The 26,954-nt window shown below is 50.9% G+C and overlaps 1 protein-coding gene across 1 annotated transcript in view; it reads left to right on the top strand.

Moving 5' to 3' along the window:
* The window catches only part of LOC102884807 (olfactory guanylyl cyclase GC-D-like), a 33,627-nt gene extending 19,630 nt beyond the window's left edge, over positions 1 to 13,997 (top strand). The window contains 5 exon segments of the mRNA XM_006926860.1: positions 5,760 to 5,934; positions 6,928 to 7,026; positions 8,085 to 8,179; positions 9,746 to 9,831; positions 13,889 to 13,997. Coding sequence (XP_006926922.1) covers positions 5,760 to 5,934; positions 6,928 to 7,026; positions 8,085 to 8,179; positions 9,746 to 9,831; positions 13,889 to 13,997 — 564 coding nt within the window.
* The last annotated feature ends 12,957 nt before the right edge of the window (positions 13,998 to 26,954 follow it).

Genomic DNA, 26,954 nt, shown 5'->3' with positions numbered 1-26,954 from the left:
ATCAGGTAGCTATTGTTGTGTAACAAATAATCCCCAAATCCAGGAGTGTGAAACGATAAGTTTTTATTATTGCTCGCAAACCTATAGTTGAACTGGAAAGTTCTCTGGACTCAGCTGGACTCATGCATACATCTGTGGTCAGCTGTGGGTGAGAAAGGAAGCACTGCTGTTCCTGGCTGAGCTCTCTCCCATCTCTGGAGCCTTCGCTGAAACAACTCAGTTCTGGTCCACATGATCTTTCAGCCTCCAGCGGGCCAGCTGGACAAGGGAAACCAGATGAGGCAGCTCCTGTGCCTGCTCTCAGGGAGCTCTTGGTGCTATAGGTAAAAGATGAAGGCAACTCACAGTCAAAGTGATGATCAGGGGAGGTAGAGAAGGCTGAGAGGACCCTCGATCCAGCCAGGGGTAGATGTGCAGAGTAAAGAACAAGGAAGACTTCTTGGAGGAGGTGCTGTCTTCCTAGTATTGTCCAGTCTGGCGGCTTTAGGTAAGCACTGGGATAATGTGTACTAACGCCTAAGGCTTGAGAGGGTGGGCTGGTGATTGTGAGGAATGCTGAATGAGTTGTGATGGCTCTGTGTGAAGTGGGCCAGTGGTGAGAGTGAGTGGGTGGACGGGGGCACTGAAGAGGCAGCAGGGGCCTTGGCAGAGCTGTTGAGACCATCTGTGACCTAGTCCCTTTGCACCTCTTGATCCTGGCTTTGAGTCCCAGCCTGGCATCCAGCTTCTGTGTGACTTTGGGCAAATCACTTCCCTTCTCTGTTCCTTTATCTATAAAACAAAAATAACAACCCCAGTCTCAGAGAGGGGATTCACAGACAATGGGAGGATTCTATCCGCCTTGCAGAAGTGCTGTGTAAACCATTTCCCTCTGAGCCTGCCGTGGGGATCTTCTCACCTCAAGCCTGCCCCTTATTCTGATCCATTTACTGGGGGTCTTGAGTCAGCTTCAGACATGGTGAAGATGGAGGTGGGAGGCTGGTCCCAGGAAATGGCCACACTCAGGATCCACTGGCCTTAGCCTTCATTTGTGACCAGCCATCCCCCTTCCAGCCACAGCTCTCCAAGGATGCAGGGATAGGGAAAGGCCAGACCCTGAGGATGAAGTCAGAGTAGGAAGGTTGCCTAGACAGGAAGTTTCAGAGGAGAAAACTGTTTGAGATGCCAGGCAATCTGCTGATAGCATTAGGTACAGTATCCCAACAACAATAATCAGTACTTATTGAGTGCTTACTGGATACTGGGCACTAGTTTAAGCACTTGACATGTATTAATCCACTTAATAATCATAACAATCTGTGAGGTAGGTACTGGTACTCCTAATTTATAGATGAGGAAACCGAGGTAACTAAGTGGCTTGTCTAGTTACATATTCCCAGTGGGATATGATGCTAAAATTTGAACTTGGGCATTCTGGTCCTAAGACCCCTCTTCAGGTGGGTCTCACCATCCCTGTGATTTGGATGTCCTGAAGATAAAGCCACAGGGTCATAGTGGCCCACAAGGCTCTCCAGAAGCTGGCCCTGCCTACCTCCCTGGCTGCTTCTCTGGCCCTCCACCTATGCAGACCTCTATATATTCCTCACACATGCTTTGCTTTCTCTAGCCACTAGGCCTTTGTACTTGCTGTTCTCTCATCCTGGAACACTGCTTTTCCTCTTCTTTACCTGGCTCCCTCCTTGTCATCCTTCTAGTCTAAGGTTAGTTTCCTTGCCCTTGCAGGCATGGTTAAGAGCTCCTGTGTGATGCTCTCATAATTACCTGTGGACAACACAGACACATGTTATGGTTCCAACCTAAACCACTCTGTCCCCAGTGCCTGGCAATGTCTAACACATGGTGGGCTCTCAGGAGCTCATCAAGGCACAGAGTAGAAGTGACTTACCCAAGGTCACACAGCTGGTAGGTGGCAGAGCCAGAACAGGCATCTGGAGCATCCACCACCACCTGGCTCTGTCCGCTGCATCACAATGCCCAACACTGACCCATGGAGACCTGAGCCATCGACATTCCAAGGGTGCAGCTTCCCTCCTGTTCCCCGTTCAGGACCCCGCTTTCCTACCCTGGCCCATGGTTCTGAGGCATTGTCTCCCATGCTGGCTGAGTTTCCCTCTTTCCTCCAGAGCCGCCCTGGCCTCATGGACCCCCACAAAAGATTCCTCATCTTGTCTCATCTCGCTGAGCCCTGCAGCTTTGATCTGTCCTGAGTCAGCCCTGGGCCTTGTCTCTTCCTCTCCTGCTAATCTTTTCTCACACATGTGTCCCTCCCAGCTCTGAATCACGCCTTCTGATCTGCTCTGAACTCTGGCCAAGAGGTCTGCATCTTTCTGGCAGAGTGAAATGAAATAAAACAAGGCCCGCACACCCCTCCAGATGTGGGGAAACAGGAGGCCCATTCCTCATGATGTGTGAGCCCGTCTCTCATCACTCACACCGTCCGCCTTGGTTTCCCCTCCGTCCCCAGCAGGATCTGGTTACTGCTCTTTAATCCAGTCTGAGTTGGGAGGCAGCCAGGCAATCATTTCCTGGTTCCTCGGGGGTCTGCGATTCTCTCCCAGCATGCGTGGAGTGAGCATTTTTATGGACAGAACTCTAGAGCAGAGCCCATGTGGGCTGCCCCGGGGTTGAATCTGGCCCTGGCCGTACTGCCGAGCAACCATGGACAAATCACTTCACCACTCTGAGCCTTAGGCTCCCATTTGTAAACAGAGATGAAAAGTGTTTATGGCTTAGAATCATTCTGCAAAGTAAGCAATGTGAAAGAAAGTGCTATCGTTCATTCATTCACCAATACGATGTAGCACTGCAGGCGTGGGTGCTGAGGCCCCTCCCAGAAAGCACAGACTAGGGCTAGGAAGCATTAGTTAAGCATCTAAAGAGTGCTGACCCAGTCTAGGGATTGTCACTGGGTATCTCATTTAAACTTTGCAGTGCTCCTCAGAGGGATGGATCACTATCCCTACCGCACAGGCTCAGAGAGGTAAGTGACTTGCCCAAGGTCACACAGTAAGCCAGTGGTGGAGTTAAAATTCACATGGAAACCTTTTCTTTTACCTCTCCCCTGGCCGTGTTCTCCCATCCGCAAAAGGACCACACCTGTGTACAAGAAGCCATGGCCCTTACTTGCAGCCATGATCTAAGATCTAAGTCTTTAGAGATCATCTTTACGAGTCTGGGCTCCTAGAGAGCAGAGCCTGTGACTGGTCTCTGTCACTGGGGTTGTACAGGTGATTACTGATTATACCACACTGTCCCCTCCAGTTTAGCCTGCTGGCAGGTGGAGGGATAGAGGTCAGGTTTAGCAGTTTGGAGAATGTGGCCTGAATGTGTGGCCACCATGGATATTTCTACTGCTCCTCTTTCCTAGTCTGGACCTTGGGTCACCCATCTGAGGCAGCACTGGGTCCCTAGAATAGGTGCCCTGCCCCTGACTCACAGCTGCATACCTGGTGGGCCAGCGGTGGGACAAGCAAGCAACAGGTCTCCTGGGCTGCTTCTGTGAGGCAGGATTCAGCTCAGATGCACGAGCTAACCATGTGCAGGGCAGGATCAGAGGGAAATTCCACACAGCAGGCAGATCCCGCCTCCCCAAAAGAGAGAGAGAAAGAGGCAGGATCAGAGGGAAATTCCACACAGCAGGCAGAGAGGGAGAAAGGGTCAGGCCAAATGCATCAAGAGGCAGCATAGCACATGAGCTCTGGAGCTGAGCTGACCAAGTTCAAATCTGTGATGTGGGATGTTGGTGAATGACTTAACCTCTCTGGCCCAGTTTCCATCTGCAAAATGGCAATAGTAATAATACCTATTTCACAGAATTCTTGTGAAGATCTAATGTACAATATTTGTAAAGGATTTGGAACAGTGTCTGACACATAATAATTGCTATACAAACACTTAAGCACCTAATCTTACCTTCTTCTAATTTTGTCAATCAAATAAGGCCTTCTTCCTCCTGTGTGGAAGAAAGAGGTGGGCAGAGGGAAAGCCAGGGTTCACTCATATTTTTTCTTTCTAGGGTGCGGGGTATGAAGTTTCTCTCATCTGTGGAAATGTACATAGTTGGGGGTAACCCTACCCCCAACCTGCCACATTCACTGCCAGACCACAAATGCTGGGGGGACAACCACACGTGACAGGGAAGGAGAAGGAGGTCACAGCCCCAAAGGGGTAAAAATCTTTTCCCCAGCTGGTAACTGGGAAGATTTTATGGACTCGATCAAGTGTGAGCTGGGCTGATGGAGGGCTCAGGTCTCAACAGATAGGGATTTGAGGAGAGCATTTCAGGCAGAGGGAACGGGTGATCAGGGCCTGGAAGAGAGCAAGTGCCCTGTGTCTCTACGGAGAGTAGAAAGGTTCTTGTTAGGCTGAAGCGTGGGGAACCAGGAGCAGCTAACTGTTAAGAATAAGTCAAGGAATTCTGCAAATCATGGGAGTCCCTGATTGCTAGGATGTGGGGCGTGAATTTTAAGCCATTGGCCATGGAGAGTATGAGTAAATTTAAGTATCTGAGCAGAATATGGCATGATTAGGGCAGATTACTTCTTGCTGTCCAGGTAGAGATAGCCTGGGTGAGGGAGAGATTTGGGAGACACAGGTAGGAGGACACAATCCACAGCTAATGTTGTATATTGAATTGCAGCACCCTGTGGGCAGGGATAACATTATCACTAATATTATTGTCCACCAGGTGCTAAGGGAGAGTGGAAGTGCCTGGCCAGGGATGGCTATGCTCCCTGGCACAAGTGGTGCCAGCATGTGCCAGCTGCAGGAATGTGGGAACCAAGCTTGTTAGCCTGCAAAGGGGAAGACGCAGGAGGGAGGAGTGCTATATTTACCTTGATTGGCCTGGCCTGTAGCAGGGGAAGGCCACGGTATACATCTGTATCCCTAGCACCTGGAACAAGGCCTTTGGAAGAGAGAAGGTGCTTAGGAAAGGTTTACGAATTGAATTCAAGAAGTACAGCTAAAACCATCGAATGAGAGACAGGTTTCAATTCAACTCAACTTTTGAAAATCAGGGTTACCTAAAGGGAGAAGTGGCCACCTCAAGAAGGAGGGACCTTCCTATTAAGAGACATGAGTAGGCCAGGACAGCCACTGTAGCTGGTGAGGTGGGTGGGTGGCCTTTAAAGTCCCTTCCAATTCGGAGATTCCGTGATTCTATCTTCTCCAAAGTCACTAGCCAAGGAGATGGTGATGATGATGATGATGATGATGATGATGATGGAGACAGAAGTCTTTGTTTATCGAGCATCTATGATGAGCCTTGTTCTTTAAATACTTTATCTTTAATATGCATTCCACATAAGAGGAAACAGGCTCACACAGGTGAAGTTGTCTGCCCAAGGTAAATGGCAGAGCCAGGGTTTGAACCCACATCTATCTGATTCCAAAATCTACATTTTTTTTCAGCACACATTTGAAGGCCAGTGGGGTTTGGAAATGGTGTATATTCATTATGTACATGCTCTTCTCCAGATGAAGCCCTAACTTGGCACTGTGACATTGTGCAGATGGGACACCGGGGTCTGCCACCAAGGAGCTCATGGCTTGGGATCAGAGGAGATAGGACAGGCATGGCCGCCTGTGTTCAGACAAAAGTGATCTAAAAGTTGCAGATCTAAAATGGCAGAGATGGCCCTGTGGGCCAGAGACTAGAGGGGTCGACAGGGGCCCCCCAGAAGTGGCTTTGTGCGGGATGTGGGGCAGACCAGGGAGGGCGTGTTTTCATGCTGGAGTGTAAAGGCTATGATTTCTAGGTGGAGACCATTGGGGACGCCTACATGGTGGCATCGGGGCTGCCCCGGCGCAACGGGAGCCGGCACGCAGCAGAGATTGCCAACATGGCCCTGGACATCCTCAGCTCTGTGCGGGGCTTTCGGATGAGGCATGCGCCCAACGTGCCCATTCGCGTCAGGGCCGGCCTGCACTCAGGTATGGGCTGGGGGCTGCGGGGCGATGAGCTAGACCAGTCTCCCAACCCTGCCTGCAGCATTGGCTGAGGCCACCCCATTGATGTGCTTCTGGAATTCAGAGGTCCTAAAACTCTATGATTGATTTTTTTTACATTTCTCATTTTCTTCTAATATTTTAAGGTTCTAAGATATTATAACTCCCAGAATCTGTGATGCTCAGATTCACATATCTTTGTTTTGGTCTCAGCATCTGTCAAGGGCATCCAAGTTCATGCTGAGATACTGATAGTTTGATGGAAGAGACAGGACAGAGATCTTCTGTGGTCATGCAAACTAAATGTTTGTTGGGATGGGTCTGGGAGAGACCTCAAGGTCTCTGATATATTCTTCTCATGGCCCTACTTCTCTCTCTCTCCATGGTTTTCCTGCAGGATGAAGTCCAAACGCTCTGCCCTCCTAGTCACCAAGGCCCTTGGTAATCTCTTCAACCTCATCTCCCAACACTCCCCGCTTGGCCCTCCACCCAAACTCAGCTGCTTGCAGTTTCCCAGAAACACATGGGCTCTCTGCTTCTGTGCCTTGGCACCTGCTTTCTCTGCCTACTCATTCTCTCATTCTTCAAGACACAGCTCATGCACTTCCTCCTCCAGGAAGTCCTCTGAGCTGGGTTTAGGTTCTCTTTCTGGGTTGGCACAGCCCTGGTGCTTCCCTTTTCACAGCATTGATCACAGTTTACACGTCTCCCCTCTCCCCCAAGAGCAGAGACTGGTTTCGATTTATCTGTGTCCCCGTACCTTCAGCCCAGAGCCTGGCACAGATGTCATCTCCTCTTTGGGTGTTGTTGGAGGCTCCAGATAGCTTCATTCTCACCCCACCCCCACCCCCCTGCCCCAGCTTGAGCCCAGGATGTGGAGTGGGCCTGGCAGTGGGAGTAGGGAAGGGCAAGACTGTCATAGGAACTTCTCTGTGGTCCAGAACCTGCTGGAGCTCACTGGACCCGTTTCGGTTTCAGGGCCCTGCGTGGCGGGGGTCGTGGGTCTCACCATGCCTCGCTACTGCCTCTTTGGGGACACTGTTAACACTGCATCCCGGATGGAGTCCACAGGGCTACGTGAGTGTCTCCTATTTCTATCCTGCCCAGGAAAGGATTCTCTTTCTCAATGACTCCTGCAGCCTGGCTATTTGAAACAGTGCTTAGGAACCAAATCACCACCTGGTGGCAGCGTACAGTAAAGTAACTATAGTGAGATGAAGTATGTCATTGGTTCTTTTAACTTTCCTTGATTTTGTGACGATCTCATAAGAGAATTAGCAGAGAAAACAATGATTCAAGAGGCAGGAAACCTGGGTCCTAGCCCTGACTGCAACTGGTTTGCTTAGTGTCCTTCAACAAAATGCTCTTTGTCTAGGTCTCGGTTTCTCTCGTTTTACAATGAGGAGACCCCTTTCAATTTTTTAAAATGCCATTTTAGGTTTTTTTTTTTTTTCTGGCAGCAGAAGACACTGTGTGGCTTGGTTAGAGCAGCCAAAAAAGTTGAAGTCCTAGGAATCTCTGCTTCTGGCTGCATAGCTCGTGTGCTGCATGAGGTTGTTCAGCACCCATCCTGCACAACTAGACATGGTGGCCCGACCTTCAACAAAATGCTCTTTGTCTAGGTCTTGGTTTCTCTCGTTTTACAATGAGGAGACCCCTTTCAATTTTTTAAAATGCCATTTTAGGTTTTTTTTTTTTTTCTGGCAGCAGAAGCCACTGTGTGGCTTGGTTAGAGCAGCCAGAAAAGTTGAAGTCCTAGGACCCTCTGCTTCTGGCTGCATAGCTTGTGTGCTGCATGAGGTTGTTCAGCGCCCATCCTGCACTACTAGACATGGTGGCCCGATTGGGGTGTCCTGCCTTTAAAAAAAAAAAAAAACTGTTTGTCTGCTCTGACTCAGCTGTCACAGACTTCCCTCCAAGTGGTAATTATGTTCCTAGAGGTTCTGACTTCATCTTGAGTTCCTCTTAACACTCAATCTATGTAATGTGCTTTTCCTTGAGGCTTCTATTTTAGTGACGAACTACCTACTAAAAGAGCAAGAGAAACAGGAAAAGAGTATCACATGAATCAGAATTGTGTGTGTTACTGGCTAGAACTGGGGCACTTAAGGTGTTGACATTACCTTTCTTCTCAGCATACAGAATTCATCTCAGCAGAAGCACTGTCCAGACACTGCTCAGCCTGGATAAAGGCTACAAAATTGACATCAGAGGCCAGACTGAGCTAAAGGTGAGAGACTTTCTTTTCTTGGATTGGTGGGAAAAGTCCCCAAAGGCCTAGTTTCCGTGGGCATATAGGAAATGTCCGCTTGGAGCTAGGGATGGAGCTGATCACCTTTACATGTTCTCCACTCTCCAAATTCTAAGGAAACATTTCTCCCTGGAGCCATTCCTTCACTGGCTTCTCATGTGAAGGGCCAGGGCAGAGACGTTACTTCTATTGATGATCTACCCGGGTAGCATGCTGGTGCACAACATGTATTAACGTACTAATTACTCACAGCAATAATGAAAGGGGGATCAATGCCCCCATTATAGTTGAGGAAATTCAAGCAACTTGTCCAGAGTCTCACAGCTTATATCCCAGGTCTGGTTGCTCCAAAGCCTGTGCTTTCTCCATAGTACCGTTGGGCTCCTACTCATCCCTCAGAACCCTAACACAAACATCAGCTCTCACTGAAATCTGCCTGACCCAAGAACCCTCTTCTTCCTTTCCCCAGCAGTAACTATCATGCCTTCTCCCCACCCACCAGTCCCAAGACCAGCCTTCTGCTGTTGTAGATGTGGTATTGAGTTGTATTTGCCCCTGAGCACCGCAAAGGCAGAGACGACTCTGTAACCTCTGCATTCTTTTTATTAATGTTAATGTTCATTAAATGGAACTGTATACCTATGAATGATTTTTCTTCCTACCCCATCTCTTCTCCTTCCCCCAATTCCTCAGCTAGAGTCAGGCCTGGTTGGGAGATGGGGGCAGCCTAGCCAGTTAAAGGCCCAGGGCTGAGACTGGGCCTCAGAAATTGGGTGCTCCGGGGGACTCGCTTCATTATGCTGTGAAATACCAGAGCAGGAGGGTACATTCAGGGAGGGGCAGTGACTTGTCCACGGTCACAGAGTCTATGAGGGCCAGTGATATGGAATCCTTTGCTCTGGAGCCTGAGGTTATGGAAGAGTGAGCTGAAGTAAGTCAGGGCAGGTGTATCTTGTTTGAGGGAGTGGGCACTGGGTGTCCTGAGGAACAGAGACACTCTGATGACAGAAAGTGATGCAGAGTGGGAGTGGGGAGGACAGCAGGCCAACCTCAGGTTCTTCAGGCTGGTGTGGAGGCCCCAAGGGGCAACATCCATTCCTGTCCCAGGGTGAGTATGGAACCTCTAGATCAGCCAGCCCTGACCCTAGCCCCTCCTAACCTTCAGGCAGCTGTACCCCCATCCCAGGGGAGGCCACCAGGTCCCTCGATAGTTGGGTAGAATCATAGATCATAGAATCCTGGCATCTTAGCATTCCAGATCTGCTGGTCATAAAATTCATGATTTATTATTTATTTCTCTGACAGATAAATATTAACTCATTTAATCCTCACCACAACTCTATGAGGTATTGGGGAAACTGAGGTACAGAAAGGTGAAGTAAGCTGGCCAAAGTCACACAGCTAGCAAGTGACAAAGCCGGGATTTGGACCCATACAGCTCTTCTCCAGGCTCTAGGCTGCTCTCCACTGACTGCTGGAATTGCGTGCCTCTGCCTTGCTCTATGCTTGTGAAGATCGCTCAATCTCCTTTCCTGTCTCTTCCAGGGGAAGGGCACGGAGGAGACCTATTGGCTGGTAGTGAAAGCAGGCTTCCCCAGACCCCTCCCCACACCTCTGGACATCAAACCTGGGTGAGTAAGAGGGATTTCTCCAGAAGCTTGGCATCTTCTGTTCGAAATTTGATATTTGTTATTTTTCTGATTATAAAAGTCTTATCTGCCTAGTGTGGGATACTTAGAAAATACAGAATTCTTTAACAATTAAATAATCACCATTTTTCCAACCCTGAGAGACAGCTACCATTAGCACTGTAGCACAGTTCCTGCCAGCCTGTTTCTGATGCATTCGTTGTGGATGAGATCATGCTGCCTCGATAACTTCTCATTCTGATCTGTGCTCTCAGCTCGACATCCCAAGCGCCTTCCATATTGTTCAGAGAGCTTTCTAAACACACTCATAGTGACAGCATCAGGATGATAACATTTGTGTGTGCCATGATTAGCTCAACCTTTGCCCCATTGCTGAGCATGTAGAATCTTCCCATTTTGAGCAGCTTACAGCTAATGCATTGATAGATATTATTGGGCATTTGTCACCATTCAGACTATTTCTGCAGAGGTCGAAGGGCAAGGGACATAGGTGTTGCCAATTGCCGAGAACTATAGTTTCCTAGAAATAAGAAGGTTCCAGGGACCAGAGGGGCCCACGGGTCATTTCACCAGTGGGGAGGTTGAGCTTGGGGATGGGCAGAGCCCACCCGGGGTCCCACAACATGACCACAGCAGAGCTCCCTGCCCAGAGTTTTTCCTTTATCAGAACTCCCCACCGACTCCTCTCAGCTATTCTAGGATGGCCCTCTGCCCATGGTTGCCGCCTCCCATCTCTCAAAGATGAGAAATACATAGGGCACACATGGGCTTCCTAGGAAAGGACCGGTGCTAGAGCAGCCCGAGCTGTGTGGATGAACTGGCATGGACAGGGGTGACTGGCAGGGAGCAGGTAGCAGCAGCTATTTCCTTTCCACCCTGCTGTCAGGGTACCCCAAGGCCTCAGGACCCCCGGTAACTCAAGGCAGAGCAGTGCCAGAGGGCAAAAACTGCCTTCATTCATCTCTTAGTGCCCTTCCCCAATAGGCAGTGTGGGAGGGGACCAGGGTGGAGATGGGCACGCACTGGCATACAGAGAAGCTGCCGGGGTACAGAACACACAGATGTCCTCCTCCTTAAGGACAGGCCAGCCTCCTGGGTGCGGAACCAGCCTGTGTTCACAGAAAGGCCGCCGCACAGCCCAGGGTCCTTCGCCTCTGCAGACAGTCTTTGTGTGATGGCTTGCTGGGGTGGCAGAGTGGTATGAGGATGGGGCTTAGGTCCGGGGCATGGACTGTCTGTGTGACTTTGGGCAGGTCCCTCTCCTCTCTGGGCCTTCCCACGTGCCACAGCAGCCTTGGCTCACCTATCCCCGGGAGAGCAGCTGTGGCCGTTTGTTCCCTTTCCCCATCCATCAAAGTCCTGTACTCCAGCCAGCCCCTCAAAGAGCAAGCCGTCCTCTGACGTCACAGCCCTCTGCTGCCCACCCCACTTCTCACCTCCACTCGGAGCTACACTTCTCAGAAGGCCTGTCTGCTGACGCTGACTTCACTTCCTCACCTCCCACTCCCTGCCCAGCCCCCGCAGTCTGACTTCCAACCCATCCACCTAGAAAGCTCTGTGAAGGTCACCCGTGACCTCTGCCCATGTCACTGGATCCGTGGGGAGTTTTAGTTCTCAACCTGACTCCAGCAGCATTTCTCCTCTGCCCTCCCGCTTCCTAGAAATGGGCTCTCATCAGCGTCCTCGGCACCTGGCCATGTTCCCTCCTCTCCAACTCGTCCTCCTCTGGTTCCTCTCTTCTCCATAACCCTTAAATGCTGGGGTGGCAGATGGTTCCTCCCTGGGATGTCCTATCCAGATGCTGACACACCCCTTGTAGGCCTTGGGCCCCCACCACCCCTCTGAGCTCCAGGACCATGCAGCTCACACTGCCCTCTCAGCGATTCTCTTTGGAGACTTCATGGCATCTCAGACCCCCTTGGTCCACCTGGCAGCCGGGCCCTCCTCCAGAGTTCTTACTCAGAAAGCTGGACGCTGTCCGGGAATCCTCAGCAATCCTGGAGCTCTGCCTCCATCACACCCCCAGTCTGCGGGCTTCTCTAGCTCCACACCTCTCTCCTGGCCACTGCAGGGGCTCCTGGCCCTTTTTCTTCATCCACTGAGTCCTTCCATTCATCTCCACTAGCAGCCAAAGTAATCTTTTAAAGAAAACACAAACACAATCAATATGAAACTTTCCTATTTAACCATGTGGGGCTTCCTACATCTCTGAGGCTCAAACCCAAACTCTTTCATGCTACCTCTTAAGGCCCGGCTCTGTCTGACCCCTCAGCTTCATCCCTCCTGCCACCTTCTGCCACCAAGCCACCTACTCAGGGCTTTCTCATCGTTCTTTAAAATACACTGAGCCTCTTCCCACCGCAGAGCCTTTGCTCTCATCGTCCCCTGAACCTGGAACACCCAGACCTGGTCCCTTCTTATATTGCAGGTCTTAGCCTCCTTCATGTGACAGCTCTGATCACACACTCTAAATGGAGCTCTGCGGTCATCCTGTACCCCATCTCCCAGCATTGTGTCCCCTCAGCACTTGTCACTCCCTGGTATTTCCTATTGACACGTTTATAGAACTTTCCCCTGCCAGCAGCACAAGCTGGAGATTCCGGCCAGCATGTGCCTGCACATTCCCCAGTGCCCAGTGCCCAGGGAGGGTGAGTTCTTGAGCTCCTGCCCCTCCCCAGTGGGGCCCTGGCCATGCAGGCCCTAGGCAGCCCAGCTCCCAGCCCTTCCTGACCCATCCCGTCCTGGGAGTGGAAATTGGCAGGCCTGGCAGCCATTTGTCATCCCGAGCTCTCTCAGCTGATGACTTTCCCACTCTCGAACAGAAATTTTAGAATGTGCCAGAAACGTTTTCATCTTCTTGGCTCAAGGAGGGAGGAAGGCGGAGATCAACCCCAGTGAGCTTCACCTGACTTGGGAGCCGCCCAAGCCTCCAGGCAGGCAAGGGAGAATTCCACACTCATCTAGGCCCACGGGCTCAGATCCGCATGTGGGCGCACAGGGGACCATGCACGTGTGCACATGGGCACACACACAAGTGCACGCACACACACGTGCATACACACTACACCCATCGTAGGCATCAGGCACATACACATATAGAAACATCACCACATGCCCCTCTGCCTGCCTGGAGATGAGATCACAGACAGACCAACAGACACACAGACACACAGAATCTCTACAGGAAGGGCTAGGATGCCAGTTGCATGGGAACTTGTCTTAGAGTTGTGTTTACAAGGCAGTTACCAAATTTTACTTGAACTGCATGCTATAGCTTGATTTTTTTTTAATTTAAATTTTCTAAAGATGCTTTGATCTTCACTTTCTGTATTTGCCATATGTGCAGAAGTTATTCATCTTTATATATGGGGATGTTTGGGGAGACTGGTGGAGATCAGGGGAAGGGGGCAAAAGCCCCTCCAGGTCTTGGTGTAGCGACGACGCAAGCAGCAGTGCTCACAGAAGTGCTTCCTGTCATGTGTCACAGAGACACTGCACAGAGTGGCCCCTTCTCTCCCCTCTGCTTCTGCCAACAGCCTCAAAAGTATCCCCTGCCAGGTTGCTGTGAGGTCCTGGCTGTCTCTAGGAGCCTTGCTCCCTGTTCTGTGCAAAAGGGATAACTCCATTCAACCCTCCTCCAGACACGTGTGGGAAGCAAATGAGAAATGAGTGTGTGCAGGATGGGGGTCCAGTGTCCCTTCCCCGGATTTGCATAATACCCAGAGAGTTACATAGACCCTTAACCCTTGGCCTTATGGCCTCCCAAGGTCACATCCTAAGTAAGGAATAGAGCTGGGTCTAGCTTCCCTTCTCCTGAGAGGCCTCTGGACTTGAGGCTGCACATGTTCCTCTCTGAGCATTGGTCTCCTAAATTTCAAAGTGGGAAGCCCACTGGTCTGCCCATGGCAGGGTTAGTGCAGGGATCAGGAAAAGCCAGGGAAGTAAAAGGGGCTCCTTATGAGCAGCTGTGGGCTCTAAACGCCCACCATTGTTATTCTGGGTGGGGTTTTATTATTCTTGTTTTTCCTTTTTTCCCTAGGGACCCCTGGCAGGACCTCATAAACCAAGAAATCAGGGCAGCCTTTGCTGAAGTCCACCAGTGCTCAGCTGGGCCTTCGAGCTCAGAGAAGGCCATGGCTGGGCCCTGAGGTGAGGGACAGAGTAGGGTAGGGGCCAGCAGCAGCCCAGTGACTCTTGTGTTTGGACACCTGCAACTCCTCTCCCCACTTCACACCCCTCGAAAAATTCTCTTGCTGAACTCCCTGGCAGCCACCAGGTGCTCATTAATGAGTGCCCCGGAGTGATATTAATTGATATGTTCCAGTGTGAATCCTATGGGTAAACTTGCCTCTTGACACGAAAACATTAAAAATAGAAATATTCCCTTCAGTTCTCTCAGCGCTTTGTTCTTGACAAATAGTTTTTTACTTTGGGAGCTCGTTATTATAGAACACTATCCCCATCATACAGCCAAGGCGCCCAGGCGCAGAGGGAGGAGGTCATTTGCCCCAGGTGGCACGAGCAGAAGCAAGATGGAGACCAGGAACTGGAGCCAGACAGATCAGGCCTCCAGACTCAGCCAGGCCACCTACTCACATGACATCTTTTCTCAGAGCCTCTGTTTTGTCATCTCTAAAGTGGGCCTTGAGAGGACCCACACAAGGCTTCTTCCTAACACAGGTCTTGGCCTACAACCAATGCTCAAAAAATGCTGCCTCCTTCCCTGCCTCTCCTCTCCAAGCCAGCCTAAGCCTTTGGCCATCTGTGAGCACTGTGCTGGGAGCACAGACCTTGGGCTCCCAGAATCTCTAGGCGGAGGAGGTGTGTGAAAATTCCTTGGTTCTTAGGAAAATGAGACTTCTGTCTTACAGAAAAAAAACCCAAACCCACAACCAACTCATTAAACTGGCTTCTGACATCAAAGAGTGTTCACCAAAACCCCCGGGCAGACCAGGCACATGTGGAATTCATTTCCCTGACAGAGGGTAGAGGGCTGGGGGCCAGGGGCAGGTTAAGCCCTAAACAAACTCGTCCTTCTTCAAAAGACCCCTTGGGAGTTGTTGGGAAAATGTTCTGCCAGGCTGTGTTCACAGAGGCCAGGCCGAGTATGTGTGTGTGTGCGTGTGTGTGTGCGGTGGTGGGGAGATGTGAAAAGGATATGGGCGATGTGTGTTTGGAGCCACGAGCTGCTGTGTGGTAGAAAATGCTGAAATCGGCTTTGGGAGATGCCACTGCCTGTCCTGACCTGTACGACTTTGGGCCTAACCTTTTTATGCCTCAGTTTCCTCAAATGCGAAACGAGGCTAGTCACCTTTACCTCCCCTGTTGTTGTGAGAATTAACCAGACCCCTCTCGTGAGTCTGGCCCCTAGTGAGACTGCAGGAATCTTGAGGAGGGAGGATATGCATGGGCTCGTCTGCGGGACCTGCTCATGGCTGTGGGTGTCTGTGCATGTAGTGCAGCCATGGGGTGGAAAACAGAAGCAGGGTCCTGGTTCCTCCAGTGACCACTGTGCAGTCCCCCTTAGGTCTGTGGATTTTCTTTTGGGGCCTCAGTCTCTTCCTCTGTAAAAGGAGCATCTGGTCTAGGTGACCGTGGGGTCCCTCTGGGTGTCAGGATCCATGAGCAGCATACTGTGGGTAAGTGGAAACTCAGCCTAGTGAGCAGACACAAGGAGACCAGAATTTAAACCAGGACCCAGCTGTCCTACCAGGAGCCAGTCAATGAGCCTCCCTAAGCCCTCAGTTCCTCACTGCACAACAGGATCCGGGCTCCCTTTCCTGCCTGAGTTATTATGGGCTGCTGTTAGGTCCAGAGAGCAACGACCGTGAAACACGCTCTCAGCCGAGGAGTGTGCTGCAGTCAGGACTTAGGGGGCATTTAGGGTGTGTGATAGACCTGCTTTGTGCATGTTACGTGGCTATCAGAGCTCAAAGAGCCCCGAGCGGCAAGTGACAGAGCACCTGTGTGTGTGCGCTTGTGTGCTTGTCCATGAATGTCTGTGTGCGTGTTGTCCTTTCATGTATGTGTGCATTCATGTGTCTATGTGAGCTGTGTGTGTACACATTTGTGTATATGTGGGCCTTGGTGTGTCTGCATGTAGGCCGCTTTAGCTGTGTCCAAGTGTGTCTGTCTGGCACCGAAGTCTGGGGGCAGTGGCAGATCTTATATTGGTATCTGTGCCCGCAATGTGGGTCCACATGTGTGGCATGTCAAAGTGCATGCCTTGTACATGTGTGAGTTGTATGTTGGGTATGTCTTGGTCCTGCCATGGATCTCCTTACTCTGGAGCCCTCCAGAATGATAGTATCGGGGGACAGCCCCGGCCTTCTGCCCACCCTCTGAGGATTTTGGCAGCTCTGTTCTCAGATGTCCCCTGCTCAGAATCCCCATTCCCCAGCCTAGGGCAGAACCCCAGTGGGGGCGGGGCTCCAGGAGGGAACTCTGACTCCAAAGCAGACATATTGCATGTGAATAGACCCATCTGGGTCCTCACCTCTTCTTCACCTTCCCTCATCATTGGGGAGAAGGATACCAAGGAAGGCCAGTGCCCTCCTGGTTTCTGTGTTGTGCTCCTGCCAGAGGTTGGGCTAGTTTCCTCTGTGCCAGGAGGCTCTGGGCTTGTTTATTCCTTATTTCCCTCCTGCCTGCTGGGGGCCAGGCCCCATGCCTGGAGCTTCCACTCATATTAACTCAGCCATAACCACTCTCTGAGACAGGAGTTGTTAGCCCACTTTCTAGATGAGAAAATGGAGACTCAGAGGGGTGAAGTGACTTGTCCATGCCAGCCTCTGTCTATCTCCAAATCTGAGATGGTGCTATAACAGCCCAGAGATGGCAATAGTCCCTGGAAGGCTCCCAAAGAGGAGGGCCTCAGGGGGCACAGGTAAGGACAGGTGAGTCTGAGGAGGCTCTCCGAGCTGGCCTTCCTCTCACGAAGAGCCTGTCTAGCATTTGCATGGGGCTTCCGGGCACATGACCAGGTGGAACCCCAGAGATAGGGGCCCCACATCATGACTTTCATGATGAGTCAGTGCCAGCTGGTCCCTATGAAGTCCCCCTATCTTCCCCTGCCAGCCTAAGATCACCCTCCTGTCCTCTGGGGTTGGTTTCCAGCAATAGGACATCTCTAGGGGATAGGGTTTCACTATGGTAGATGGGGCCATGGGGCTCCAGAAGGTCCTCGCAGGACTAGGTGATCTGGAATTGTTTGATTCATGATCAAACAATTGTTTGATTCATGATCAAACAATAGGCAGGCACAATTTGGGATGGACTCCTTAGAAGTCTAAATACTTTAACCTGGCGTTCAAAGCCCCACACACGTTGCCCTCACCTCATCTGCCCCCTACACACCCAGCTCTCTGACCGCGACAGACTGCTTACCTTTCCCCAGCCCCTCACGAGGCTACGCCTTGCTCTTGCTGTTTTCTTTACCTGGATGACCTTATCCCTTTTTCAACATTGGTGAACTCTTTCAAAGGCCACCTGAGAAGCCACCTCCTCGTGAAACCCTTTCCCAAACTGCCCTGTATGCAATTAGTAGCTGCCATGCTTGACCCTCCCTTGATGGCAGCAATCTTATCTAGTTCATTCCTTTATTCCAATGCCAGGGAAGAGGTATGCACTGGGAGCGTGAATGAGTGAGTGAATGAATAAGCTAATGAATTAGTTAGACCAAAGGCTCCTAATGAACAGTCTCCGCTCCTGAGGTCTCCTGCTTAGTTTCCCCTCTGGGATTGCTTAGTCTGATGCTTAATGGGGATCCTGAACACCAGGTATGTCAGCCTATGGCTCCCCTGGCTGCTCTTTCTCTCCTCACCATCACCCCTCCTACTGCTACGGACACTCTCGCTTCCAACCCCTGCCCCAGCCTGGGTGCTCTTCCCCAGCCCTTCTGCTTCCCACCCCTTCTGGCTAACTACTCTTCACCATTCGTGCCTCTGCTCCTTTGCCGCTTCCTCCAGGGAGACTTCCTTGAAATCCTCCCTTCCATCCTTCTGACTTCTTGGGGAGGGGCACCTCCTCTGGCCCCTCAGCCCTTGGCCACCCTGTCTAGCCCTGTCCTGAAGACTGGGAGCTTCCTGAGCACAGGGCGCGGTCTAAGCCCTATTTCTGTGACTTCGGTAGAAGAAGAAATATAACAGGGCAGGGGAGAAGGAAAAGGCCACTGCGGTGGCGGGTGATCTTAATTTTAAGAAAATTTCCCCGCATGAACATATGAAAATCCAGATTTGCTCAAAGACTGTTAGAGCTGAGTCTATACTCTTACAAGGAGAAGTGAAGTAACGTAGAGCAGGAGGGAAGGGCCGCGTACGGACTGAGCGTGTTGTGTGTACATTGTCTCAGGGAGCTGCCCTTGCAGCCCTCGGAAGTGAATGTTACCATCCCCATTGCTGCTGAGGTTGCCTGGGCTGTAGGACACCAAAGCCCCCATTCTTTCCTGGGGGCCAGCCACTGCTGCCTCTAGTTCCGGCTCAGCCCCTGGGCTCCCCTGCACAACTCACTCCTGCTCCGGGATTTCCATGAGTCCTTGAGGCACTTCAGAAATCCACTAGAGGGCAGGCAAGCTGTTCCAGAGAGAACCAGGAGCCCCTCCCGCAACCTGAGATTCCTAGCCCCTCCCCAGCCTGCAGACTCCCAGGGTTTGAGTGCTCATCAGCCCCAGGAGTAGGAAGGTGCTCCACAAAGGATTCTTGCTTGGGGAATCTCCCTGACAACTGAAGGACAATGAAAAGACAGTAGATCTCAGTGTCCTGTATCCATCCTATAGGCCTGGTCCAAGTCAGCATGTGTCAGGGGGTTGTGCAGTCTCCAGCCATTTGCATTTCCTATTATATAATACATAGGTGACACTCAATCCTATCCAGGGCTTTCCTGGGTGCTGGCTTACACGGTCTAACACATCCTTTCCTGGGAGGCAGGTGTAGTGGTCCCCATGCAGACAGACAAATGAGGTTCTTGCTGGCAGTTCTCTTTCATTGCTGACTTAGATCTTCCTTTTGAGCTCTAGGTCCAGTGTCCAGCTGCCTGCTGGGCACTTCCCCAATGAGCCACAGATCACCCTGACTGTGTGTTGCCTTGTTCTGGCCAGAACCAGGGGTGATCACAATCTTCCCTGTCCTTTCCATGACCCTCTCCCCCACCCCTATGATCAATCCCGTGTCCATCCCACCCACCACAATGATCTCTGCCTTTGTCCAGGCTCCATTACCTGGGTCATCAGTGACAGCACCGGCCTCCATCCACCTCTTCTGTCTCCATTCCCCACTGGCCTGTGCTGTCCCATCTACCTGCGGTACAGACCTTGCCATGTCACTTTCCTACTTAGCATACTCCCTACTGCTGATGGCCGGGGCCCTTCGCCATGGAGTTCTGGCCAGTGGACCCTTCTCACTGTCTCTCCTGATGCCCAGCGCTTTACCACCCCCGTGCCTAGCTCTATCTTGCCCTCTCAAATTTCTCAGATCCCCAATGTCAACCTAAAGGATTTTTATTATAAAAGTATTTCTATTAGTAGTTATAGATCCTCCCTCCACCCCCACCCAACACCTGGAACCAGTGGCCTGGAGACTGTGTAACTTTCTCCTGTTCCCATTGTCTGGGAGCAGCTTGAGGAACACCACGATACCTGCTTGGCTCATTTCCATAACTGACATGACGTACATGGCCTGCGGGAAGCTAGGCTGTGGGAGCAGTCTTTATTCCCCTATTTGTCTACTTTGAGTCCCACTTAGCACTTTAATATAGCCCTGAAACCAGATCCAACTTCCTAGTGTATCAATGAGAAGTGGAGATTTCCTGGAAACCAAGGAACAGAATACATCATCACACATCGTACAGCCAAGCTTCATGAACCCCTCCGAACCTCTAACTCCTCCCTCCCAGCGCCCTCCCCAGCAGTGCCCCTCTTCCATGTCTTCTTCTCACCACTCCCTTGTCTCCAAACTCCCTGTTGTCCCAAGCCAATCAGCACCCAGTCTCAGCGTTCGCCTTCATTGGTAGTTAGCCAAGAGCAACTACAAGATCTATTAAAACCCAAGAGCCTTTTAAAGGGCAAATTCAGGCCTTCCCAGACACTGGGCAGGATATCTTCAAGGCTCCCTCTGCAGGCAGCCTATGGGTCAGGGGTGGTCTTTATGTCTCCGAAACAAGGGAATTGATATGAATGGAATATCTGAGCTTTAATCCTCACTACAATCATGCAAGGTAACATCATTCTCCCCTTATTTTTGATGAAGCTACTCAGACTCAATCCAAGGTCACTCAGTCCAAGGCAGAACTGGACCTTGACTCCAAAGCCCCCATTACACACACCACCCTGGTTGCCTTGTCAGTTATAGCCACACACGACATGGAAAAAAGTGATGCAGACTCAGAACAGCCTCAATCAGCAGCCGCAGGGTGGGACCGGCCAAAGGAAATGGGGTGAGTTCTGGGGTGAGGTCCAGAGAGCAGGCAGGTGAGACCGGGGCCGAGTGAAGCCAAGGTCAACAGCCAGGTGTCCGGATGGCGGATGGAGGAGCTGAATGGGGCAGACATCAGAGTGTGCTGTGGACAGAGGTCAAGGTCAGAACTTGCAGTGAAAGTGGGGCAGTGGGAGAGTGAAAAAGCAGGGAAGCCAAATAACTCTGGCCATCCAGGAGACTTAAAAAGCTGATTCGGGCCTTCCAAGCACTGGGTAAGCTGTCTTTAGGGCTATCTCTGCAGGTAGCCTGCGGGGAGGGTAATTTTCTCATGCCTGTGCAATCTCCCTTCTTTATGGGAGCCCTATAAACTAGTTCCTATGGTCCTCACCACTGGCAATTTCAGATGGAGAGGGAGACAGACTAAGAGTGAGAGAGGAAAGGGAGTTTAACAAAGATAACTGAGCATAGTTGGGAGAGAGCAGGAAGGAGAGAGATGCTAGAGGATGTATGTGGTACGTGATATGGAATCTGAACCCCTCGAGTAGTGAAAGAGACAGGAAAATGGGAAATGAGACATGTGCTTGGACCCCCAGGGCCATCAAAGGGTTTTAAGCAAGAGAGTGACCTAGTCAAATCTATGTTTTGGAGAGACTCCATCTGGCCGCCATGTGGAGGATGAATGGCTCAATGGATGAAGAGGAAAGGGAGACCCTGGGGCAGGAGGAAGCTCCCTGGGGGAGGGGGAGGAGAGAAAGAAACCAAGGCTGAAGGGAGAGGGAAACCCCGGAGCTTCCACATTAAAGGTCAGGTGGAGGAAGAGGAGGAGGAAAAGGAGGGGCCAGTCCATGGATGCTGGACAAAGGATGCTGGAGTCACGAGCAATGTGAGATCACAGCCTAGCTTCCACAGGTGTGCACACACGCGCACGTGTGTCCATGCATGGCACGCTGATCTGTGCACTGTGTCTGGTATGTGTACTAGGTTTGGGAGCCTGGGCATTTTAAGTCTTCACTGTATATGTGGGATATGACATATATTTGTGGGCAATGTGTATGGTGTGTTGACTGTGGTATTTGTGTGGGAAATATATATAGATATATACACACACATACATATATAATATATAGCTATATATATGTATATATGTATGTATGTATGTGTATATGTGTGTGTGTGTGTGTGTGTGTGTCTATGTTGATGGGAGAGCGTGCAGGGAGAGGAGTGTGTATATATATAGTGTGTACATATATAAGGTCTTGGAAACTGTTGGGGATATATGTATGTATGTATGTATGTATGTATGTGTATATGTGTGTGTGTGTGTGTGTGTGTGTGTGTGTGTGTGTGTGTGTGTGTGTGCATGTTGATGGGAGAGCCTGCAGGGAGAGGAGTGTGTATATATATACTGTGTGTACATCATGTATGCTCAATGTGCATGCTTGTGATGCGTGCTGCATACGTGCTGTATACATAAGAGTTGAATTCGTGAGGGTGTGTGCATCCATGTGTGGTGACTCTTGAGGGTGTCTCTGTGAAATGTAGGAAATGTTTGTGAATAGCATGTGTGCCTGAGTGAAATTTTTGTGTAAGTTTGATGCATGCTTGTTGTTTTCATGAGTTGTGGCCCTGTGCGGCCTGTGCTATCTTTGAGGGTATATATGAACAGTGTGTGCATGTAACGGTGTGTGCTGTGTGTGTTGGGGGAAGAGTGCTTTTGCAGCTGCACTGTGTCCGTGTAGAGGTATGTCATGGGGGAAGTGTGACAGCACGACATAGTGGAGAGGAGCAGAGTGCCAGCCTCTAGTTTGCCCTCTCCTGGCTGTGTGCCCTGAGCTAGTTCCTGTGTCCCTCAAGCCTCAGATTACCTCCAAGGACCAATAATTGATGTGTTCTAGGAAGGTTCTATAGTCAGGAGGAAGAAGACAAAGTGAGTAGGACAAGAAGGAGTTACAGTGGCCCGTGCTAAAGAGGACAGTCCCAGTGAGAGCAGGGTGTGCCCAGGCCTCCACCCGCTCACCTGTCCTCTGGAGGAGTCCCATATGTCACCCTGCAGAATGAGAATGCTGCCCACTCTCAATGCCCGTGAAAGGCAGTCATAGCTACATTTCAGACAGGCCCCCTCCCCACATCCCTCAATCAGAGCCAAGGGAAGTTCACAAACCACTTCATTTTGTCCCTGAACCAAATCAGCATGAAGAAGATAGAGCTGCTGCCAAAAATATGTAAACAATCACCTAGTCAGGAATCACAAGCCATGCCATCGATTGGGTGAGTACCATGGGTGGGTGGGCACTTGACACAAGAAGCTCACTCTTCAAACAGCCCTAGTCATCCATCATTGCTCCACTCTACAGTGCCAGAATGGGTTCAGAGAGGTGAAGTCACACAGCAGTGGGCAGCATAGTGAGGATGGGAACCCACATGGGTCCTTCTCTGAAACCTGGGCTGCTTGTCTCCCTCAGCTATGCCCTCCTCAGGCCCCTCCTCACTCCACTCAGGAGGGAGGAAAACACAACTCTACACATGGGGGTATCATGGTAAATTTAAAGAGTTTTAGATTATTTTCTCTTTGGTTAATTAATGCTCCACCAAGTGACAATACAATAGAGTAAAAAGTAGATAGGCACTGGAGTTCCAATGGCTATACAGCTTGAGTTACTTAACCTATCTGGAGTTCCTCATATGTCTTCTGTAAAATGGATATATAACAACAACAACAACAACAATAACATTTACCCTGTTATAGGATTACATGGGTTAGCACATGAAAACTGCATTAGGAAGCTCCTGGGCCAGGCCATCCCCTTCCCAACTTGAAAGTACACAGTGGCCTTACACTGACCTCAGAATTTCACTCATGGTGAGAAAAAGTCATGATCCTGTTGACCAGAACCTTTACATTTCATCCTTTCGTTTCTGTAACTCAGTGGGCAGGGGCTGTTGTTGGGGCCACTTCATAGAGGGGTAAAGGCTGCGCTGGAAGAGCCTCAGCACAGAGCCCGCTGCCCCACGCCCTCGCAGGCCCAGAGCTTCTCAAAGAGTGGCCTGTGGACTGGCAGCGTCAGCACCACTGGGAGTTTGCTCCACATTCAGACCTACTGAACCAAACTCTGGGGGTGGGGCCCGGCAATTTGTTTTAACAAGCCCTTGGGGATTCTGATACTCTTCAAAGTTTGAGAGGACATGGGCTAGAACCCCAAAGAGCCTGCTGTGTGAACAGGGAGTACCTCATGTGAGGCAAGTGAGAGAAAATAGGGTGGGGGGAGGGGAACCACACTCTCAGCCCTCTTGAGACCTCAGGCTTCTTTCTCACGTGCTCTGGGCCTAGAGTCAGCTGTCCTTGGAGTGGAAGTAGAGGAGGCAAGGATTCTCTGAGACTTCGAGAGGTGGCCATTATCTGTGGGGATCACCTGGGTGCACATGAGCCTATTTCCGGAAGCTCTGCCAGGCCCCTGGGCTTTGACCGCCCAGAGGAAGATGGGAGACCACAGACTGCTGGGAACCCAGCACAGCAAAAATCTCAAAGTTGGGAAGGGTTGGGAAGCTGAGAAGGGACATCCAGGGAACCTCTGGAGGCAGGGTATGCCGTATCTGGGCCACAGCCCTTCTCACAAGAGCTGGGCCCTGCCTGAGGAGCCTGGGACCCACCTCTGCCCTGGGGCCACTGAGCCAGCAGTGCTAGGGTCCCTCCTAGTCATTTTCTCCCATCTCTCCATCTGTCAAGAGTTCCCTTCATTCAACCACAGAGTCACAGACTTTCACATGAGGAAGACAGGATCAATAATCATATTGACCCAGTCCCTACTCCATTTGGGTTTTCACAGTGTCATGATCTCAACACCCCCTTGACATGGCAGAATGACTGCCCCAATTTTACACATGAGAAGCTAAGACTGCCAGGAACAATTACCCCCGGATCATCAAGAAAAGGGTAGATCGGTTTTACTCGTCAAATGGTTAAAAGAGAGGAAAAAGTCGTTTGGCTCAAAGGGACAAACCCTCAGGTTCCCAGCAGCCAAGTGCTGCAGAGAGCTGTGGTTTCATGGTCCACGACGCAGCATAGTCAAACTGTGGAAACGCTTCTGATCCTGCCCTGCCTGCTTCGCCCAGTCTCAAATTTTCTCACCTAACATCCCCCCTCTCCCTCGGGGCCTCTAGGAGCCTCCAGACTCCTCAGCCCCAGGCTCAGAGCCTAAAGCCTCTGAGGTGGTGGCCGAGAGGTACGAGGGGCCTCACCTGCTCCCCCTGCACTGGTGGTTCCAAGTGCCACAGTTGGGGGTGGGGGGAGGAGTGTTACTCGTGCCCCCGGTGAAAACAGAAAACCAGCCAAGCCAGTTTCTGGCCACGCAAGAGGGCCTCTGGAGTCTGAGGACTTGGATGGGAATGGCTGTTGTGCCATAACTTTTCTTGTCTGTCGACTGTGGACAAGTCACAGAATCATTTCAAGCCTCGGTCCCTCTTCTGCAAAAGTGGGGCAATGATAGTTCCCTTTTCATAGGATGGCTTTGAGAAGGTGATAATTCAAGTAGAGTACCTGGCACTGGGCCCAGTCCTGTAAGCCCTCATTATTCTCACTTAACACTTCAGCTATTCCTCAGAGCAAGGGACACACCACCTGTCTCTTTACAAGCATTCGTTTCCCAAGGATTCAGTGTTGGCTTCTGGCTCACAAACTCCCTACGGCTGACACCCAGCAACATTTGCTCTCTCCTCCTACTGTCCCACAGAAGGTGGCCCATAATGGGTATGGTCTGAGCCCAGTTGTCCTAGGGACCAAGGGAGGGTGGGGAGAAGAACTGGGGAACCCAGGGTTCTGCCCCAAAAGGCAGAGCCCCAATAGGAGCTGATGAGGGAACTTCCTGACACCCAAGGGCCCACAGAGCTGCTGGGCAGGAACAAGGAATGAGGACAGCCACACTCTTGCACAGAGATTTGGCCTGAGAGTCCAGATACCTGAGTTCAATTTCTGGCTCCAAAGCTGTGCGACTTGGGCTAGTTACCTAACTTCTCTGAGCCTCAGTTTCCTAGTGGGTAGTTGAAAATAAAGACACCTAACTGGAAGGTTGTCTGTGGCTGTCTTTTTCCTGAGTTGCTACACGAGATGAAGGACTGGCCCACAGTGGGTATTCAGCAACAAATAGTGGAAACTAAATTGGGAGTCCAGGGTGCCACGATCCTTCTCACTCCAGTTTTACAGTGAGATGAGGACAGCAAGGTTCAGAGAGGTTTAGCAACTTGTCCAAGGTCACACAGGATGTGCACATCATTGCCTTCCTAGGCCACCCGCTCCTACTTGGGGCCCTTAGGTTTCATACTGGCCTGAGGTGAAACCCTCCCAGGGAGCCTTGAGAATGACTTGGTGCCTCATCACCTCAGGATGCTAGTCCTAAGGACACAGATAAAGATGTGTCTCTTATTTACATGAGAATGGTAGCATATCCAAAAAAATACCAACACCGAAGACTGAACTGCCCATTGATGGGCTATAAAGGAGAACTTCCCATTCCTGGAGGTGTGAACAGAAGCTAAATAAGCAACATTGGATGGAAAGTTGGCTGTGGAGGCCTTTAAAGGATGCTATCTTTCACGTGGCTAAGCAAATCCTACCCTACTCAGTTCTTACCTCTCCTCCTCCTTCAGATCAAGCTCAGACTCCTGGATTTGGCCTTCGAGGCCTCTGGACTCAAGATCCTACATCCTCTTCTGCCACCCATTTGGTCTGGTTGCTCGACAAGGTTAGATCCTGGACATTATTATTCACCAGCTCTCTGGGGCCCACCAGGGCAAGGTTCATATTTACTGAGCAAGGACCATGTGCCAGGCCTCAAACCAGGTATTTACACACATTGTTGCGTTTGATCTTCATAGCAAGCCAGAAAGTCAGGTGCTATTATTAGTGTCACTTTGCAGATCAGCAACCTGAAGTCAGAAAGATCAACCAACCTGCCAAAACTCACACTGCAACAACTGCTGAAGAAGCGAAGAGATGAAAGAAAGGGTGCTGAGCATGTGGGGTTCCCAGTTTTTAGCTCCTGTCCCAAGAGGCATGTGCAGCAGGTGGGCATACTTGGTTGCCCGTCTGTGTCTAACTCTTGGGGAGCCCCATCTGGGCACTGAGTGAGGTGGAACCCCATAAACTAACTAACCACAACCACAGCATTTGGGGGTGTGTGGGGAGGCAGGCCATTCTCCCCAACTTGCCATAGCCTCAGCCCTGCCCTACCCTAGCCCCAGTCAGAGCTATGAGCCAGCCCAGAGTTTTCTGCTTGGCAGCTGTTCAAGGAAGTGTGAGAAGGTGCTCAGCTGGCCTAGGGGAAACAGGTCAGGGGGTGAGCCAAGAACTGCCCGAATTCAGCTCAACCATATTCTGCCTATGCTGGAGGGTTGCTGGCAATCAGTTCCTGAACATTGGACAAAGATCTGGAAAATGAAGCCTGCAGGATATAGCAGAGGTATCACCAATTACCACCAAAAAGACAGTGAGAAGTAACCTAACACTCATTGGGTGCAGGCCCCAGGCTTGGTCCACTAAGTTCTGGCACCAACCATGAGAAGTAGCTACTATCTTCCTCACTTTACAGACAGAAAATCTGAGGTCCCATTTGGCCAGGTGAGCACTAGAGCCCAGAGAGAGAGGGATATAGGATAACCAGCTGGGACCTCTATGAGCATAGATCTGGGAGAGAAGGCAGAGTT

Source organism: Pteropus alecto, unplaced genomic scaffold (assembly GCF_000325575.1).
Source record: "Pteropus alecto unplaced genomic scaffold, ASM32557v1 scaffold7, whole genome shotgun sequence".
NCBI lineage: Eukaryota > Metazoa > Chordata > Mammalia > Chiroptera > Pteropodidae > Pteropus > Pteropus alecto.
Note: the sequence above shows the minus strand (reverse complement) of the source record. Positions and strands in the feature narration are given on the sequence as shown.